General features: G+C 38.2%; 1 protein-coding gene across 6 annotated transcripts in view; it reads right to left on the reverse strand.

The window, feature by feature from the left end:
- Window positions 1-357: 357 nt before the first annotated feature.
- The window catches only part of CPSF2 (cleavage and polyadenylation specific factor 2), a 33,264-nt gene continuing 12,886 nt past the window's right edge, over window positions 358-20,735 (reverse strand). For 5 of the 6 annotated variants that reach the window (XM_034993348.1, XM_034993345.1, XM_034993349.1 and 2 more), the window contains 10 exons: window positions 20,306-20,421; window positions 18,307-18,494; window positions 17,358-17,648; window positions 11,785-11,885; window positions 10,210-10,410; window positions 7,063-7,215; window positions 5,433-5,658; window positions 4,046-4,345; window positions 2,761-2,895; window positions 358-2,378 (listed from right to left, as the gene is read on the reverse strand). In XM_034993348.1, the coding sequence (XP_034849239.1) occupies window positions 2,286-2,378; window positions 2,761-2,895; window positions 4,046-4,345; window positions 5,433-5,658; window positions 7,063-7,215; window positions 10,210-10,410; window positions 11,785-11,885; window positions 17,358-17,648; window positions 18,307-18,494; window positions 20,306-20,421 (1,804 nt within the window). In that variant the 3' untranslated portion in view covers window positions 358-2,285. The remainder of the gene's footprint in view (window positions 2,379-2,760; window positions 2,896-4,045; window positions 4,346-5,432; window positions 5,659-7,062; window positions 7,216-10,209; window positions 10,411-11,784; window positions 11,886-17,357; window positions 17,649-18,306; window positions 18,495-20,305; window positions 20,422-20,735) is intronic. The other variant, XM_034993344.1, reaches the window with a different exon arrangement.

Below are 20,735 nucleotides of genomic sequence, written 5' to 3' on the forward strand. Positions count from 1 at the left end.
ATTCAACCACATAAAGAATGCTGATACATGCTACAGTATCAATCTCAAAAATATTATACTAAGCGAAAGAAGTCAGACACAAAAGGCCACATATTGTATGGTTCCATTTTTATGAAATATTCAGAATAGGCAAATCCATAGAGACAGAAAATAAACTGATGATTGCCTAGGGCTGGGGTGAAGGGAAAATGGGAAGTGACTGCTAATGGATGTAGAGTTTCTTTTGGGGGGATGAAAATGTGCTGGAATGAGAGTGGTAATGGTTGCACAACTCTAAATATACTAAAAGCCGATGAATTATATACTTTGAAAGAGTGAACTTTATGGTATGTGAATTTCAATTTTTTTAGAAAAAGGCCCTCCTTAGAAAACTGATTTCCTCACTTCTATTTCAGACCACCTACTGGTTCATGAAAATAGAAAACTTTGCAATGATACTTGACATTTATAATCCATTGTAACAAATACTACAATAAAATTTCTCTTTAACCAAATTATTCTACATATCAGCTGATGGTCCACTTGTATTTAGTTTGCCTCGAAACAAAATCTGAAAATTCCTCTGAGTTCATGATGTATTTATAGTCCTTTTTTAAATTTGTATTTTTCTTAAGTAACTAACGCTAAACAAATGTCTTCATTTTAGAAATGACGCCATCTTCAAGAAGTACTTTAAAATTTAATTCCTTTTTCATAAGACAATCAAAAGGCTAAGCGAGAAATAATTTTTCAGTATCAGTATTGCAATGTAATATGTATAACCAGATGCTTTAAGCCATGTAACAAATGCTGACTTTCTTTCTCCTGGAATATAAATAGGATGATTCCAGGCTTACTCTCTTCAGTAACAAGAATTTAAGTGAAATTTCTTCAAAGCTCTACAAAAAAAAAAAAAAATACTCTTTATTGTCACCTTCTGTAATGTTGTTTTGCATTCTGGTTTTTGGTATCAGAAGACTGTAACTTTGTGTTAGCACTATAATCCACAATAAATTCTCTGTAAGCTCTGAAAGAGAATATTAATTCTAGTCTGATATCACTGGGTAGTACCATACTGTACATAGATCCATATAAGTTAAACAGGAATGATCCTTCTAAAAATGCTAAGTATGAGGAAGAGGGCTTAATTACTTAAGAAGTAAAGATCAAGGACTGCCATGATCAAGCTACACACTGAAAAAGCATCAACAGATTACAAGAGGACAACATGATTTTCATTTTTAAGTTCAATGAAAATTGCATATGTTCAGTTTTTACTCTTAAACACAAGTGGCTTATAGAATACCAGGGCTGCCAGCCCCAACAAAGACAGGAACACAGAAAGGATGACCTTATCCAACTTCAGTATCATTTTTGTACTTAGGTGTATAAAATCCATCCACTGCTTCAGCAACCTTAGGAGGGAGCAAGCCTAAGTGTTGAAAACATTTACACCTTTTGATTAAATTATACTATTATCTTATAAAAATATGAGGTTCAACATTTGTTTCCTTAAAAACAGAGCACTAAACAGTTTCCAATGAAGTAACCTAGCTGATAGCTAAAATGTATACAGAATCCTTAAGACTGTAACACGGCAAGGAGTTCTTTTGCATTATGTGTATTCAAATGATGGTGTTGTAATTCAAACTGAACATCTTGATAAAACAAGAGATGGGAGAAATAAAAATTGATTTCTGAACCAAGTGTGCACCACCTTCCTGGACTGACTAACTGGGAAATACAGGTAAGGAGATATGCCCCATGTGAAGACAACTGCCTATCAGAATTCAAAAGAAGAGTTAGAGCACAAACTCTTTGTTTTCTTTTTGTTGTTTTTCAAACACATAGGCCTCAAAAAACTGTTCCACCAGTTATTTTTTATATAGCATATCTTTTCTAAATAATTCTCACTTTTCATTCCAGAAAATGTTAAGAAACCGTTTGCAAGAACTCACAACATGCAAACATGTTTCTCTAAGGCCATGAGCTGGTTTGCTAAGTTGCATTGTTTTATTCAAGTAAAACGTCCTTCTAGAATAAGGGGTCTATAGAGGAAACCAATCACCTTCAATACTCGGGCCTGCGCACTTGTTAGGATCTCTATCACTCTGAAAGCCAAAAGGTAGAACGCTCATTTGAACATTAGCAAAATGGACTCTATTTACATTTTTTTAAAAATCTAATGCATGTTAAATTTTTCTGGCAATTCTTTTTGTATGTTACAAAACAAAAAAGCAAAAGCTTAGAATAAGAACGCTTTTTTCTTAGAAAAGTCAAACAGATACTTCTTGACATCATATCCTTTACACAATGGCATACTGTTCATATAAAAGGTCTCTTATCCTATAAAAATCTTGACAAAGGCAGCCTTCTAATCCAATGCGTCCAGTTTCCGTCTAGAAAGTAAAAGTAAAAAAAAAAATCTTTAGTACATTTCCTGTTCATTAATATGCAGACATAATAAACAAGATATATTAACTAGGTTATTTGGTGATTGGTCTGGAAATGGGTTGCTCTGCACAGAATATGGATATAACATTCAAATCATGAATTTTACATAGACACGTAAATATCAGGATTCAAATAATAAAATTTTACAATAAAATCATACATCATTTCTTTGAGAGTCACTTTTATAAGCCTTTAAGTTCATCATTACGAATATAAATTATGGTCTTCAGTTTGTGAAATTACCAATCAAGAATTACAGAATTCAAAATGGCATTGCATCAGAAGGAAGTATTTGTTCAATTCATCCCTTATTAAAAACATACTTACTCTACGGACTGCTACTTGGTTGTTGCAAACAAGTACACCTCCTACAAATTCAGCTTGAATCCCCTCCCGTAAGAGAACTTGTTTGAAGTCTGACAGTCTTGGTTCATTCATAAAAACTGACTGATGTCCAGGAACCTTAGAAAAGGTTAAAGGGGAAAGAATAACTTCAGATAAAACACCAGACACACAGCTGTACTGAATAAAGTCAAGTAACACATGATCTCTAAGATACTTTCTATCTTAGAGATAGACCTGAAGACCTCTGACAGATCGTATCAAGGCTGTAAATCACATTCCAAGTTGTTATTCTGAATTTTACCTCCTTATTTAACATCACAAAGCCCTTCACATTTTCTGAATGTTTCCCAATTTTATTAGTCATGCCTCACAGTAACAGAGAGACATTTGGTGATGTTATGCTTTTCACTCACCCACTTGCCTGAGGGGGTCAAGGAGAGTGCCAGTAGGCAGAACTGAAACAAAAAATTCATTTTCTAGTCCTTCACTTAGTTCTGAGGGGAGTTCGCCCCTGATCCCACTTTCACCTTCCCTTCTCCCTGAGAGTAAATGCAATGGACACCAAGGGTTTTAGAATCAGAAAAACAAGCGGTTCAACCTATTGCTGCTACTTGGAAATTGCCTTGAAGAGCACTAGCTTTAGCACAGAGGGAAAAAAAAGATTCTTATTCCTCCCCCAATCTCAAGAGTATTACTAGAAGGGAATCCAGTGACAGAAGCTGTCTCTCTACTCCTGTTGCACAGAAAGGCTAGAGTCCCCGACATGCACGCAGGACTCTTATCATACAGTTTTAACACTGTCGTTGTAATTACCTGAAATCTTTGCTAACTAGAGTATCTCCTGAGAACATGAAAATACTATATTAAAATTATATCTACGCTTAATAAAAGATTTCTAACTGTATCAAAACCAAAAGTGATTTCAGCTGAATTGACAACATACAAAAATGGAGTACAAGAGTTTCAGTCTTAGAAAACTATAAATCTCCTGAATGGAAGCAGGTATAGGATATAATCCTCACAATCAAAATTTAAATACTGAAACAATAAATTACAAAACAATAATGTATCTTATAATATTTGGTAAACGTTTCCTTTAAATTATCATTCCCTTGCCGTCAGGATATATACACATGCTGGTATGTGCACACACACAACCGTATCTTAAGTAATCTTTTTCTAGAACTCCAAAATCAGCCTACACAGGACACATATTTTAAAGAGTTAAAAACATAAAAGAAAAATCCGGAGGCATGTGCTTTTTTACCTCGTGGGGGGGTAAGGGCTCCAAGGTCGGAATGATCTCGCTTTCTTCACCTGTCTCTTTCTCATCATCCCCAAACAGACTCTTCATGGCCTTCTGTTGTGCTATAACACTGGAATCCGAAGGAGCGTCCACTTGCATTTCTGAGTCTTCTCCATCATCCTTCAGTTCTCCTTCTTCTAAAATAACTCCTGTGTCCACTTTGGAAACTCTCATGTCCAAGACACCATCTATCCAAGCTAATTCGGCATCTTTTGCCTTACAAAACTGAAGGGAGCTGACAAGTGAATCTTTCAATCTCACCTAGAGAGGAAGAGAGACAAAACCCAGAGTATAAATTAACAACAAAATATAACCAGTTATTATTATTTCCTAACGCTGGTAATGTGTATTAAGATTCGAAAATCTTTCACTCATCTGATCTTCACCATGACTGGTAATGACCTAGTGACCTGTGAGATTAGGACCGCTGTCTACTCTCCAAAAGGTTCTTAACCCTTGGCTGCACACTGGGATCACATGGCAATTTCTTAAAATACATGTTAATGCCAGGGTCCCACCTTCAGTGACTCTAACACAACTGGTGAGACTAAATCCAGAGCACTGAGTCCCCCCATCACCCCCAAAGTTCCCCAGATGGCTCTCATGTGCAGCCAAGGTTGAGAACCACTGATAAGCCTCATCCTCTAGTCGTTGCTGCTCTTCAAGAGTACCGAATTACTTACTGTTTCCTTCACTACCATGAATTTCACACATCCATATTCTTGGAATGCTGCTTCCTCTTTTCTGCCCAGAATAACTTTGCTGCCTGGTGAATTCCAACCCATTTTTTCCAAACAAATCTAGACATCGCTCCTTCTTTAACTGACACCATCTCCCCCCTTCCAGATAAAATCTATTCTCTCCTCTGTGCTATTTCTATTTTTTATACCTGCTTCCATTTTTTTCAATTAGGAATAGACCCTTGACATCAGTGCATTTTTATAAAACTTCTGAATTCTCGACTAGTCCCCATTCCTCTCACCTTTACACACTTGCAAATGCTGTTCCGTCTGCCCTGGAATACCTTTCCCCCAAACACACACACTCTATACCACCCTGATGATCCATCTAAACATGTTAGGATTCAGATTAGTTATCACTTCCTCTGGGAAATCTTTTCTAAACCTCCACATCTGGGTTGGGGTCTCACAACATCCTGTACTTTCTCTATCAGAGGTAATAACAATGTGAGAAATGCTCTTTCCTTGTTATAAGCCCCACAGACCATAAGATCTACTAAGACAAGGGGACCATGTCTGTCTCATTCACCACTGTCTTGCTAATCTACTGTCCTCATCTGCAACAAAAAGTATTTATTTCTGTACGGCCCAAATGCCAGCACACTCACCTGGTAGATGTGAGTTTCACTAGTGGCATCAACCGTTTCGTGTAGCTTTGGCATGTACACCTTAATATCTTTCCCGCCAAACGCACGGCAGCACTCTGCAAGATCCTGACTGGCCTCTGGTGGTCCATGGACAATGATCAGCTGTCGTGGTTTCATCTGATTAATTATCTTTTTAATGGAATCTCCATCAGAGCGTCCTTCGTAGTCTATGTAAGTAACCCTGGCTCTGTAATTAGGATTATTCAAGCTTACTTTTCGGATAAGTTAACTCCAAAACTATGTTATTGATGGCTTTTATCATCAGGAAAGAAATGTATACAATATATAAAATGAGGATTCGAGGAATACACATGTTATATTGTTAATATGTATTTGAACGGGAAGGATTATGGATTATTCAATAGGTATTATTAGAAAAAAAAAACTCACATACTATATAAAGAAAAATAAAACTGGATCCTGATCTAATGCCACACACAACAGCAGGTTGAGTTGAAGCCATAAAAGAGAAATGTGAAGATTTTTCACATTTATGTACGAATTATGTTTGTGACCATGGACAAGGAGGGACTTCCTTATATATAATCCCAACAACCATAATGGAAAATGGAAAATATTATTTCATTACAAAAAAACTAAAGATTTTTTTTAAACAAAGTAGACCATGGACAATTCTTATAAACAAGTAACAGAATGGGAGAGGATATTTGCATTGTCTGAAACCAACCAGGGCTAATATCCAAAATATACAATGAACCCCTGCAAATCAGTAACAAAAAGGCAGCAACCGCTAGAGAAAAATGTACGAAGGCCACACACATGGACTTCACAGAAAACAAAAAAGGTAACATGCATTTGAAGAAGATAAATTAATAACCACAGTAAGAAATTTAAACAGTAGTGATACGTTACTCTATACCTACTAGGCTGGAAGACGTTAAGAGTTAGATAATGCCAAATGTTGGTAGGGAAACAGGGATGATAGGGAAACAGGATGATTCTGCTAGCAAAAATATAAATCGATATACAGCCATTCTAGAGAGAATTTTGTGATACTGTTAATATGCATTATTTAGATATCAGCTGTACCCCAAAATATATACTAAACGATAGCACTAGACAAATAAATCACTTTGCTCTCTAATGACTTAAAAAAAATTCCAGAATGATGATTTACTGGCGTTATTAACTGTACCAAAAGAAAAAAGGTTTATTTACTACTTCAGGTTATAGTAACATTTTTAAGACATTAGGGCCCTGGAGATGTTTAAGTCAAGGAGTATGTTTATAAAACACTTAGAAAAATTAAACTTGTGAACTGCACAAGTTCACGTGCTACTGGACTTACTGAAAAGGCCAGAATGTTTCTTCGTATAAATGTGCAATTTAATGTTTAAACCCCACCTCACCACCAACTCAATCACACTGGCATTTAAATACCATTAATGAAAACAAAATGCCACCACACTTCACAGGTCTTTGCATTGAAAAAGAAATTAAATTTTAAAAGTACAAACTTACTAGAGGATATTCAGAAATTTCACTTTTGAAACAATGTAAATTATGTAATTCAAGTTCTTAAAATTTTATCTTATAATCTAGTTTCAAAAATGCAACAAAAAGCACTTACTTTATTTCAATAGACTCTGTCGTAGAAATACACTTGGTAGGAACATCAGATAAATCCTGATCCATGGGTTCATCTCCATTTGTCAAGCCAGATTCTAATTTGCTTTTCTCTTCTTCAGTTGCCTGAAGTTCTGGCACTAAGAAATCCTCCGGTCTAAATGATAAGTCTCTAATTAGAAGCAGTAATGAGCAAGCTAATATTATGTAATATATGTAACCAGTAGATGGCACAAGTTTTAGACTCCTCACATATCTCAGATTTGAATACACAATTGATGCAAAGCTAATGCAACTTTATAATACCAATTACCAAATGACTGCATATATTCTGTTCTTCCTGACCACTGAGGAATGCTCTTTAAAACACGCCATGTGGGCTCGTAAAGAGGCCTACACCATTAGAAGATCTTCATGGCTATCATAAATACTGTTACAACCTGGCCTTGCATTTGTTTCAATCATTCTTTCTCTCAGTTTCTGTGGTTTCTCTTGCCAACTCCCAATTCTTATAAATCTGACCTCTTTTGATTTCCTTAAGAGCCCCAGTTATTCCAAAGAAATAGAAAGCAAGCATATGACTCTCCATTGGCACATCACCAAGACTGAGATACAAAATCCTGAGCTCCCTCAAAAGCCTTCGCTTTTATTTCAACAAATTATGAATGCATCTATCTCCCCATTTTTACTTCCAGTATCAGAGAGAGTTGTATGTTAAAATTAAAAAACAACGGGGCGCCTGGGTGGCTCAGTCGTTAAGCGTCTGCCTTCGGCTCAGGTCATGATCCCGGGGTCCTGGGATCGAGCCCCGCATCGGGCTCCCTGCTCAGCAGGAAGCCTGCTTCTCCCTCTCCCACTCCCCCTGCTTGTGTTCCCTCTCTCGCTGTATCTCTCACTGTCATTAAATAAAATCTTTAAAAAAAAAAAAGTCCAATATAGGGGCGCCTGGGTGGCTCAGTTGTTAAGCATCTGCCTTTGGCTCAGGTCATGAAACCAGGGTCCTGGGATCGAGCCCCGCATCAAGCTCCCTGCTCCACGGGAACCCTGCTTCTCCCTCTCCCGCTCCCCCTGCTTATATTGCCTCTCTCGCTGTGTCCCTCTCTGTCAAATAAATAAATAAAATCCTTTAAGAAATAAATTAAATTAAAAAAACAGGGGCGCCTGGGTGGCTCAGTTGGTTGAACAACTGACTACTGGTTTTGGCTCAGGTCATGATCTCAGGGTAGTGAGATCAAGCCCAGCGTTGGGCCCCCATGCTCAGCGCCAAGTCTGCTTGAGATCCTCTTTCTCCCTCTGCCCCTCCCCACTCCCCACACTCTAAAATAAATAAATAAATCTTTTAAAAAAAGAAAATTAAAAAACAAACTTAAAAATGTTCTCTCTCACCTCCTGTATTTGTCTATACCCCACCCCAAATGCACTCACACTCCTCTCTGGGAATGCAGGCCTCTGTTAGCCAACACCTAGATTGCTATGGTAGCTTCTCAGACCCTGGAACCCAACTTCTCCATCTGTAATCCACATAATTGCAATAGCAGTAGCAACCACTTAAAGGGCATTTACTAGGAGCTGTGAGCCACAAGTCAGATTCTATGCTAAGGGCCTTAAAAACACAACCTCATTTAATTCTTATCCCCACTTTTCAGATAAGGAAACTGAAGCAAAAGAACACTTGTCCATATGCTCAACAGATTGGACACTAACTAAGGGGAATGGTAAATAAACTCACCAATGCTATTTAGATTGTTATTTTCCCTCTCTACTATTTTAGACAGTGCAATTTTCCTAATTAAATCCAAGAATGACCTAAAACCCACTATATGCTCAAGAGGGCATTACAGAGGAACAAAGAAAGTGCAAGCGAGGGACCCAGACTGTGTTGGGGTGGAAAGGAAGAAACAGGAAAGGCTCCCAGCAGTTTGTAAGGGCCAATCCAGCAGGCTGGAGACCTGGGAGGGGAAGACGGAACAAAGCCGAGGGATGAACATGTGCAAGGGTGTGACGTGGAAAAGCCGAGCAAGACACTGAGAAGGCTGGTACTGCTAGAGCAGAGCACGCACACCGGCCTGACAGAAATGTACAGAGACCTAACAGCAAAGTAGGAAGAAACCAGGTTGTGAGAGACACCATGCACTGTGCTAAGGCGCCTGACAGTCACCTGGAAAGCAACGGGGACCCTGAAGAATCTTCACACAGGGTAGCAGGGTTTCCAAACTTAGATTAGAACGTGTGATTTCAGTTGTTTTTCCAATAGTGGTGGAAAGCTGTTGATTTTCCATGGTTCCACCCATGCTATCTCATATTCCTCTTGTAACTTAAACATCTGTGTAACACTGCTTGAGATGTAACCCATTTCCTAAACTTCACACATCACCATCCATCAAAAATTCTCCATATCCTCTGTCTTTCTCCAGTGCATGTCCCTTACCCTCTTTCTCTATTTTAGATTTATTTATTTGAGAGAGTGCGAGCAAGCAGGGGGGGAAGAGGAGGGAGAAAGACTCTAGCAGACTCCCTGCTAACAGGGAGCCCCGTGCAGGGCTCAATCCCAGGACCCTGAGATCATGACCCGAGCCAAAATCAAGAGTCAGAGGCTAGACCAACTGAGCCACCCAGGTGCCCCCTTACCTCTCTTTAAGTGGGGGGAAAAAAGTCTTGCTCACCTTTTTAGACTTTTCACATACCTAGGTAATAAAACTGCTACTTTGCCTTTAATATTAATTCTTTTTTTTTTTTTTTTTAAGATTTTTATTTATTTATTTGACAGAGAGACACAGCGAGAGAGGGAACACAAGCGGGGGAGGGTTGGGGGGGGGAAGAAGCAGGCTTCCCGCAGAGCAGGGAGCCGGATGCAGGACTCAATCCCAGGACCCTGGGATCATGACCTGAGCCGAAGGCAGACCCCTAACGACTGAGCCACCCAGGTGCCCCTTTAATATTAATTCTTTAGATGTTCGATCTATTTTATACTGTACTTTTAAACTATACAAGTCCTCTGTATCTTTCAAAGTGGGGTCCTCAGAAACTATCAAAGTACATGGTATTATCAGAAATGAATGCCAAATTTATTGAGTTCTAATGATACACTGAGTTATATACAAAATACACAGTCTAATCTGGAAGAAAAGAAAAGCTTGTTTTGTTCACATACTTGATAATTTCTCCATATTCATCCCATTTAATTCTTTCTTCTGGGGCAGGAAACATAGGGTAAGACTTTTTAGCCTGTTTGAAGAAGCTTCCTTTACGACTACCTTCACCTTTCATCATCAGGTCATGCTTAGTCTTATGAGCTGACGGCTGGTCAATGTCTTCCTCAACATCACTCTCATCACTGGAATCTATGTCTGCCCTAAGAGGATGTGGAACAGATAAAGGTCATAAAGTCCCCACAAGATTTTGAATTAATATTTACAAAATTATTTTTGAATTAATTCAAGGGTAATAATTTTATTGGACTGATAAGTTTGTAAAATAGCATTAACTGCCAGTTAATAAATACACATTAATACTAGCACTGAAAGTGCCAACCATACTCAAAAAAATGTTTTAAATAACACAACACACTAAGGTACATCATAATCAATGGAGGAAAACACATACATACATACACACACACACATACACACTACAAAGGAACAAAGAAAACAATGACAGCAATAAATAAATAAAAAAAAAAAAAGAAAGAAAACAATGACAGCATTGTCTGAGACTGCCTGCCAGAAACAAAGCAGTGAAGTCTGTAAACTGCTAACCATATTCCCAGGAAAAATATCATTCAAATATAAATATAAGAAGAACTTTGCCAGACTAAAAAACAAACAAACAAAAGAAAAAACACCAAAAATCTGATGGAGGTATTGCCTGCTGATATGCAGCCCATGAAACAAAAATCAAAGGAATTTCTTCAGAGAGAAGGGAGGATGATACCATGTGGCAATATGTCCACACAAGGGAGGAATAAAAACAGGAAATTAGAAATGTGTGCAATATAAGTCATTTTAAAAAATCTCTTTAAAAAATAAAATTGAGGGGCGCCTGGGTGGCTCAGTTGTTAAGCATCTGCCTTCGGCTCAGGTCATGATCCCAGGGTCCTGGGATCAAGCCCCACATCGGGCTCCCTGCTCCGCGGGAGGCCTGCTTCTCCCTCTCCCACTCCCCCTGCTTGTGTTCCCTCTCTCGCTGTGTCTGTCAAATAAATAAATAAAATCTTTAAAAAATAAATAAATAAATAATAAAACTGATTTTTTAAAAACAAAAAAAATTAGCACTGAAAGAACTTGGCATTCTAGCACCATTTAAAAATGTTCACAAAAATAATGAAGTCAACAGAAAATGTAAATATTTTTTTTTTAATTTAAATTCAAGTTAGTTAACATATAGTGTATTATTAGGTTCAGGGTATAGTTTAGTGATTCATCAGTCATATATAACACCCAGTGCTCATTCCATCACCTGCCCTCCTTAATGCCCATCACCCAGTTATATACCATCTCAGCAACCACCTCCCCTTCAGCAACCTTCAGTTTGTTCCCTATAGTCAAGAGTCTCTTATGGTTTGTCTCTCTCTCTGTCCTTATTTTATTTTTCCTTCCCTTCCCCTATGTTCATCTGTTTTGTTTCTCAAAGAAAATTTAAATATTTTCAAATAAACTTTTGTATCTTAGGAGTAAGTTCTTAAATTATATGTAATTTACATATAAGCTTCTGTCTGAAAATAACTCACTCTTTTGACTGCTCAAGTTTTTTTGCCGCTTCTTTCTTTAGTTTCTCTTTTTCCAAGTATTCTTCTAGTTCTTTCCCTTCAAGCTTCACACGTTTCCTCAACTAGAGAAAAACAGCAGACAGAAGGAAGCATCAGTATCAGGGGTTAGGCGGTAGGGTGTGAGATGTAGCACATCTGTGCATTTATCATCTTAAATTTGAAATTATTCAAGTTCCCATTACATGCAATTACAGATCCTATTTAGATCAGCACCAAAATTGAGCTGCCACATTTCTAGGCTGGGTTTAATTTAAACTGGTTAAAAATCACCAATCAGGAAAAGAAAATACAGGTAAGTATTTTTATAATTTGGAGTAGGTGAGGCCTACACAGGACATAAAACCCAAAAACCACAAAGGAAAAGATGAATAAATACGGCAACATGAAAAAAAATACATTTCTTTGACATTTAAAAATCTCATAAAATTACAGGGAACGGATAAAATTATTTACAGCACTACATGACTATCAGCAGCTCTTTTTTCCTAAGAGCTCTTCCAAATCAGTTAAGAAAAAGATGATCAACACATCAAAAAAGGACAAATCCATATATAAGCAAGTTACAAAATAAGACAAGTAACTAACAGCTATGAAAAGAGGTCCCATTTCGCTGGTTTTTGAAAAATGCAAAATTTTTGAAATGTAATACCATATAAGATTTTATTTATTATTATTTATTTATTTGGGGGGGTGGCTATGAGAAAGGGAGAAGCAGCCTCCCCACTGAGCAGGGAACCCAACGTGGGGCTCAATCCCAGAACCCTGGGATCATGACCTGAGCTGAAAGCAGATGTGTAACCAACTGAGCCACCCAGGTGCCCCTGTAATACCATTTTAAAATCTATTAGATTGGCAATGCTAATTACTATATATCTATGGGAAAATTAGCGTAACTATGGTAGAAGGCAATTTGCCATAAAAATGTGCCCGTCATTTGACATAGCATTTCTACTTCTAGGAATTTATGCTACGGAAACAATCACAAGTGTTAGGAAAAAAGTACAATTGCAGCAATGTGTGTAACAGTAAAAAACCAGACTCAACTTTAAAATCCATCAACATGGGATGATTAAATCAGTAGATCTCTCCAACTTTTTGATCTCAGGATTGTCTTAGACTCTTAAAAATTACTGAGAACCCCAAATAGTTTTTGTTTTTTTTGTAGATTACATTTATTAATGTCTGCCATATCAGAAATCAAGAATGAGGAAGTTTTAAAATATTCATCTGTAAACTAAAAAATAAAATCATTGCATATTAACATTATATTTTTATAAAAGGTAATTAAATTTTCTAAAGCAAAAACAAAGAATAGTGGAAAGCACAGCATTATTTTACATTTTTGCAAGTCTCTTTAATGTCTAGCTCAATAGAAGACAGCTGGATCCTCACATCTGCTGAATTCAATCTCCTGCAATATGTTGTTTTGGTTAAAGCATATGAAGAAAATGCAGCCTCACACAGATGTATAATTGGAAAAGGGAAAAATATTTAAGTAGCATTTCCATGAATATTCCTTGGTATTACATTAAAACTCAAAAACTGGTGGTTTCTTTCATGGGCGCCTGGGTAGCTCAGTTGGTTAAGCGACTGCCTTCGGCTCAGGTCATGATCCCGGAGTCCCTGGATCGAGTCCCGCATCGGGCTCCCTGCTTGGTGGGGAGTCTGCTTCTCCCTCTGACCCTCACCCCTCTCATGTGCTCTCTCTCATTCTCTCTCTCACAAATAAATAAATAAAATCTTTTTAAAAAATAAATAAAAAATTAAAAAAAACAAACTGGTGGTTTCTTAAAAGATTCGTTGTAATGTGGAATCTGAAACCAACAACTTTTTATACTGTTATGTTAAAATATATTGATTTATCTTGCACTTTGAATGGCTCTTTTGAGCACTATCTTGTACCTACAGGCATCGGTTATTTGCAAAGTACTGGTTCACCAAGTTACACAGATCTTACAAATGTTGACAGTATTTTAAAAATCACATTTGCAAATATCACCACCAATCTCATCAGCAAAGCCTTCTAAGTTTAAGTTGTCTATTTCATGGTGATGGGCATCGCTTCCCAAAATTCTAATTTTCACCTCAAAGTTTGAATTTTATCAGATTTAGGCAACAGATGCGATCAACTGTTTTCCTTAGAGTGACAAGCTCAACTTACTCATCTTTGAGAGAATATCTGCCGAATACCCAAGTCTGAGCAACCATGTCATTATTTCAAGTAAAAATGGTGTTCCGAGGAAAAAGTGGCCAGTTAACTCAATGATACAAGTGGCTTTCTTCGAGACAAACATTGTGTATTAGTATGCAACCCAAGTGCTGTACGCCTACTTCCCATCTTGCCATCCAGATTATTTTTAAAAACCTTTTATGAAAGGATTTAATAAATAACTTTTACTGCTTCGTCAAGAACATCCTTAAGAGAAACGGGCCCTTTTCTGGAGCTTCGAGTATGGGCTCATGTACAGTGCAGCGGCTGCTGCTGGCTGGGGCCACGCTGGATTGAGGCTAAGGGACCAGCACCTCTCGCACTGCTTTGACTCTGCAACGTTAAATCCAGGCACAAGCGAAAAGGCAAGTAATATCTTAACATTACTATCAGAAGTAGTTTTGACCTTGGGCACTCCCTGAAAGGGTCTCAGGGACCCCTCTCAGGGGCCCTCATATCTTGAGAACCACTGGATTCAATAATCACAGTACACATATACACGTGCGTTATTATAAGGTTACTAAAATGAATTCATTTATTTGAAAACACTTGAACGTTTATAATATAGCCATCTGTGCATGAGAAGTCAGGATAGCGGCTTCCCTCGGAGGGGAAGGATCCAGAAGGGGATGTATGAGGTACTGCCAATACGTCTTGGTCTGGGTACAGGCTAGACAGATGTGTTCGGTTTGTAAACGTGCATCACACCGTGCACTTGCACATGCACACTTCCAGCACATGTTACATGGCAATGGACGCTGAAAAAAATCTGTGGAAAGTGCTGCTATTGTCTGAGATAAGGAAGACTCAGAGAAGAGTAAGTCTGGGACTAGGGGGAGGAGAAAGAGTACAATGTTTTGCATATGACCAAGTAGAGGGAAAAACTGATAGGCCATGGAGAGAAGGCATAATGACAGAAGAAACACCCCTACAAGGGGAGAAGGGAAAGAATCCTAAGTGTTAGTACTACTTATTAAAAAGTCAAAAACCTAATGTTTCAAGTTACAGCTCCAAATGTCCTTTTCTATCTTTTTTCAAACTGAAACCGCTTTTAATATTCTTTTATTAATTCCTCAAACGGCCTATGCCTATCAACCTTAATTGAATTTCTAGTAATTATTATTTTCAAATTCAGTATTTCATATCTGATGAAACTATTCCAAGTATTTCAAAGAGCTCTTTTAATTTTTTGCTTAAAGATTTATTTCAGAGAGAGAGAGTGTGTGTGTGCATGTGGCGGGGGCGGGGGAGGCCAGAGGGAGAGGGAGAATCTCAAGCAGACTCCCTGCTGAGCACAGGAACCTAACTCCGGACTCCATCTCACAACCTCACAACCCTGAGGTTATGACCTGAGTCAAAATCAAAAGCTGGCCGCTTAACTAACTGAGCCACCCAGGTACCCCTGAGCTCTTTTAATTTTTAAAGAAAACTCCTTGTTTCTAAGCTATTAAATAACCCAAAGGACAGTTTTTACTTTGGTATGTTTGCTCTGAATCCTTCCTCAACAATTCTGTATGTATAGTGAATGTATATGAGATTTTAGTTACTACGTTTGTGCTTTTCTTAAGTAGAGTTAAAGACTAAGGTACACTTATCACTCAGCTTCTAACAAACAACATTCCTTAACATGGCTACCAGGAAGGAAAAATAAAAAAGTCATCCACAACTGTGCCCAACTTTGGCAATTGCCCATTCAGTATCAATTGCTACAGACTTTACAGTTAATGATACTAGCTTTGGAAAACTGATAGATGAGATGGGTTGGTTATTAAGCAAAATGATCTTTTGGCATACTGGTCACTTGGCTACTTGTTTTGCTCCCGTTAACAAGAGATAGAGCAGCAAATGCGGATACAGAAACAAGTTAGGCTATTTAGTGTGGAGAAGATAAGGGGATTCTTGTCTGACTGCTTCTACTTCTTAGCTAAGTTTGAAACAAGTTCATGTGCTATGGGTGAGGGCTGAAATGAGTTGTAGGATATTTGAAGAGAAGGAAGGTATGAAGCTACCTAACTGGAGAGTAGGAAAAAGAGTATCTTAGAGAATGTTGGGCTGGTGCTGGGTGCCCGTCTGAGATTTGAGGTCATGAATGTGAAAGGCAACCTGTCCACACGTGTTTAACACCAGTAACATAAGGTTGCTTGGGTATAGGAACAGTTAAGCAAATGGTTCAAAGTTTTGCCAGGTGAGTATAATGCACAGGAGAGTAACAGAGTTAAAGGTGTTTGTAAAATAATGATGGAACACTGACTAGAAGCTGGAGCAATGATGGATAGTACACAAATTAAAAGTCCCAATGGAACCAAAGAATTGCTGGCATGAGAGTATTAGAGCAAGTCAGCTGTAAGATCAGAGTGGGATAATTGAGATGGAGATCTTCAGGGGTAACCCGTAACAAGGTGAAGGGTATGACCATAAGAGTAGACAGTATGATTGTGGAAAGGGATGGCTAAGGTGGAATGGAGGAAAAGATCATTAAGAAACAAGGTGTCAAGGAACTAAGAGGGCCAAGGCCTTGGACAGATCACACATATGGACACTAGCGTCATCAAGAATGCAGTCCTGAGTGAGTGGACAGGAAGACTGTGGACCAGGGTTAAAGTCACCAATGAAAGACAGAGAATGACCAAGGGATCAGTAAATGTCAGAAGGGGTCACTGTATTGTCAAGTCTGATGGCATGACACAGAGAGGGAAGAGAAATGGCTTGAAACCTGCAGGACAGAAAAAGGACATCTACCCCACCCAAAGTATATGAAGCATGAAAGAGAAAAAAAGAGTGTCTACTTGAGAGGCCTACAGGAAAGACTATTGTTACAAAACAGATTTCAATTAGGGAAAGGATATGAAAAGAACTTTTCAAAGAGCACTTGAGAATACAGGGTGAGTGACACCTTCTGGGCATGGTTCCAGAGGATAACATGGAAGGGTTAAAGAATGGGCATTTCCAATAAGGAGCTCTGAAGTTTGTGCTATTAAAGGCTCTCTATTGTTACTCTGGTAAAAATCTGGAGACAATTTCATTTTTGGTCCCTCATTTCTATAAACATCATGCATGTGTCCCCCAGTTTTGTTTTTTTGTTTTTTTTTTTTTTAAAGATTTTATTTATTTATTTATTTGACAGAGACAGCGGGAGAGGGAACACAAGCAGGGGGAGTGGGAGAGGGAGAAGCAGGTTTCCCGCAGAGCAGGGAGCCTGCTGCGGGGCTCAATTCCAGGACCCTAGGATCATGACCTGAGCTGAAGGCAGATACTTAACGACTGAGCCACCCAGGCGCCCCTCCCCCAAACAGTTTTAAGATAAAGTTCACATATAAGCACTTACCTCTATTTCTGTAATTTTTTCAGAAGGATTATCAATTAGGAAACGTGCTAAAGTCCCAGGAGTAGTTCTGTAAGTTAGAATGATTGAGTTTTTAGGGTCCTGACACCACTGAATGAAGAGATCCCTTGAAAATCCACATTCCAGGTCAGGCTGGCTGGCGAGTACCACTTTGGGGCTAGGTACCCGAGCCAAGTCGGAAAGACCGTGACATAAAGAGAGATGGCGAAACTGAAATGGATTATTTCTTTTGTCTTCAAAACATCTCATCAATTTGTCACTCATCCATTCTACCTAATATAGGGGGAAAGGAGACCATAATTAGAAAATACTAGATTATAACTGCAATGTCTTCCACAAAGTCTAGAAGTTCCTGGTCTGTCTTCTTTTAAGTCTTTACCACCAATGGTTCTTTAAACATGTACCATTCTGACGAGCAGCTTACTCTCTGTTCTGTTCCCCATTATATCCTCCCACCCCCATAGTTCATCCCTAAAAATCCAATTTTGCATATATTTCAGTTACAAGTCACCTTAAATCTTACTGAGAAAGCAGAGTATAAGTTTTAAATAAATATCTTACCCAAGATTGCTATTTCAAGGGAAAGAGCTTATTCAGAAAGAAGAGAAAAATGGATTCTAACATGTATATCCTATGAGGTAGGTTCTACTTTTGTCCCCATTTTACAGATTGTGATACCAAGTGTTAGGGAAGCAACTTGCCCAATCTGTAAGATGGGGACAAAAACAGAACCTACTTCATAGGATCTAGAAGGACTAAACGAAATATTCCATGTTAACACACAGAACAAGTGGCTCATTACCATTATCATCATCACCATCAACTTCTTCAACAGAAGAATAAAATCCAAAGGGCAACTAAAACACTGTTTTCCAGAAGTCCAATTTCTGTAGCAAACTTCTGTATTACAAATGACATCATGAAAACAAACCTGGGACTTGGAAAACTCCACCACATTATAGCTGACATTATTCAGGAGTGCCAGTGAGTAGACACCCAATCCTGCATCTTTAGTTCTCCAGATTTGATCAAGGAGTTGAGCAAGTTCCAAAACTCTGCCTGCAGTGTCCACTGCTATTAATACATTTCCATCACCTCGAAGTGTTTCCAGGACATTTGCTAGAAAACAAGAATGTAAAATCCATAGAGAACATAACAATACCTTGCTGCAAAATTAAAGATGACTTAATCTCCAGTATAAAGTCTGAAATTTATAAATAAGCAATTATTAGGCCAGGTACACAATTTTAAAAATTCCACTCAGGTTATTACAACTACTTTTTATTCTGTGAATGTATCTTCATAGGAATGAAAGACAATGCCATTAATTCTCAATTTTTTTTCACTGAAAAAGTGTAAATCAGTGGTCCCCAGCCCTCTTCACCCACAGTCCACATAAAAAATGACATTCATACAGTACACTGGGGCCAATTATTTACAACTTTGTTACAAATGATTCCCAAATTTATACACACAAGTACACACATTCATACTTTATTTTGTATGTACACATTTTGTGTGTATGTATGCCTACACAATAAAATATAGATCAAATTCCCTCTTCCAACAAAAGTATCTTTAGGAGTAGATTTCCTCGCTCTACATTAAAGTTGGCTTGGAAACACTTGGTAAAACCAAACTCTAGCAAAAACAAACAAAAAAACACAAGAACTAAACACCTTCTTAAAGTGAATACAACACAATACACAAACTCTGCCTTTTTTTTTTTTTTTAAAGATTTTATTTATTTGTCAGAGAGAGCGAGAGAGCGCGCCCAAGCAGGGGGAGTGGCAGGCAGAGGGAGAAGCAGGCTCCCTGCTGAGCAAGGAACCCAATGCAGGACTCGATCCCAGAACGCTGGGATCATGACCTGAGCCGAAGGCAGATGCTCAATCGACTGAGACACCCAGGCATCCCACAAGCTCTGCTTTTTAAGTAGGTATATGAAAGCAGTGGTTTCAAACATATTTAAAAGTAGAATCTAATTTTCCCGTTGAAATCCCATGTAGCTTATAAAAAAAGAAGGTAAAGCAGCTGGAGCCAAAGGAGAAGCAACCAGGGATGGCCCAGAGGCTCCTCTTTAGAACTGAGACTACTAGATTAGAGTGTAAGACTCCCAACACCAAAAATCAGTGGACTATTTGCATCCTCATGTATCTCCTTTGCTCGTTTTTTTTCTTTTTTTTTCTTTGCTCATTTTTCTTTTAGAGTATGTGTTTTTCTAATAGATTTTTTTTTTAAGATTTTATTTATTTAAGAGAGCGAGAGAAAGAGAGAGAATGAGCACACAAGCAAGGGGAGCAGCAGGGGGAGAGGAAGTAACAGACTCCCTGCTAAGCAGGGAGCCTGATGCGGAACTCAATCCCAGGACCCCAGGATCATGACCTATGCCAAAGGCAGACCCTTAACTAACTGAGCCACCCAGGCGCCCTTTTTTAATAGATTTCTATGAGCTCTTTATATATTCTGGCATTCCCTAGACCTATATCAGTGAATGCCACATAGAGCTAGCTATGTGCTGAATGACAGGGAGAAGTCAATCTCTACACCTATCCCATAAAAGCTGAATTCAGATGAACTAAAGCATCTTTTTGTACAAAATAATGATATGGTCACATAATATTTTTTCAAAAATATTAGAGTTAGAGGCACCTGGGTGGCTCAGTCAATTAAGCATCCAACTCTTGATTTTGGCTCAAGTCATGATCTCAGGGTCGGGAGATTGAGCCCCACATGGGCTCCACACTGGGGGTGAGGCTGCTTAAGATTCTCTCTCTCCCTCTGCCCCTCCCCCACATCTCCCTCTCTTAAAAAAAAAAAATTAGAGTTAACCAATCTCTCATGACAAGAAAAGTGTTAAACAAAATAGAAGAAACAGTAATTCATACTACCATGCACCTCCACAGAGGACATTACTATGTAATACGTACTCAGAAGCTGCTCGTCTCTCTGTTTTCTCCGAGGTTGCACATACGTAGCATTAAAGGAATCTGTGATAAGCAGGGAGGGTCTGCTTAGCATTTCCAGGGAACATCCATTTAAATGGCTATAACAAAGTTGAAGAAGAGGAGTATTACATCACTTCAAATAAACAGCTGCTTATCTCACCTAAAAAATAAGCAACTTTCTTTTATAAGATTTTTCCTTCCCTAACTATAAAAGGACAGGTGCTCATTAATAAGAAATCTAGTACATTAAAAAAAAAATAGGAAAATTAAGATTTTCCAGAGTTCCATCACTCAGAGAAATCGATATAATATTTTGGTATACATCTTTCTAAGCACATAAATACACTTTTCTTTTTTTTTTTTTTTTAAGATTTTATTTATTTATTAACAGAGAGAGAGACAGCGAGAGAGG

This window comes from Mirounga leonina, unplaced genomic scaffold (genome assembly GCF_011800145.1).
Source record: "Mirounga leonina isolate KUSES-001 unplaced genomic scaffold, KU_Mleo_1.0 Mir_82, whole genome shotgun sequence".
NCBI lineage: Eukaryota > Metazoa > Chordata > Mammalia > Carnivora > Phocidae > Mirounga > Mirounga leonina.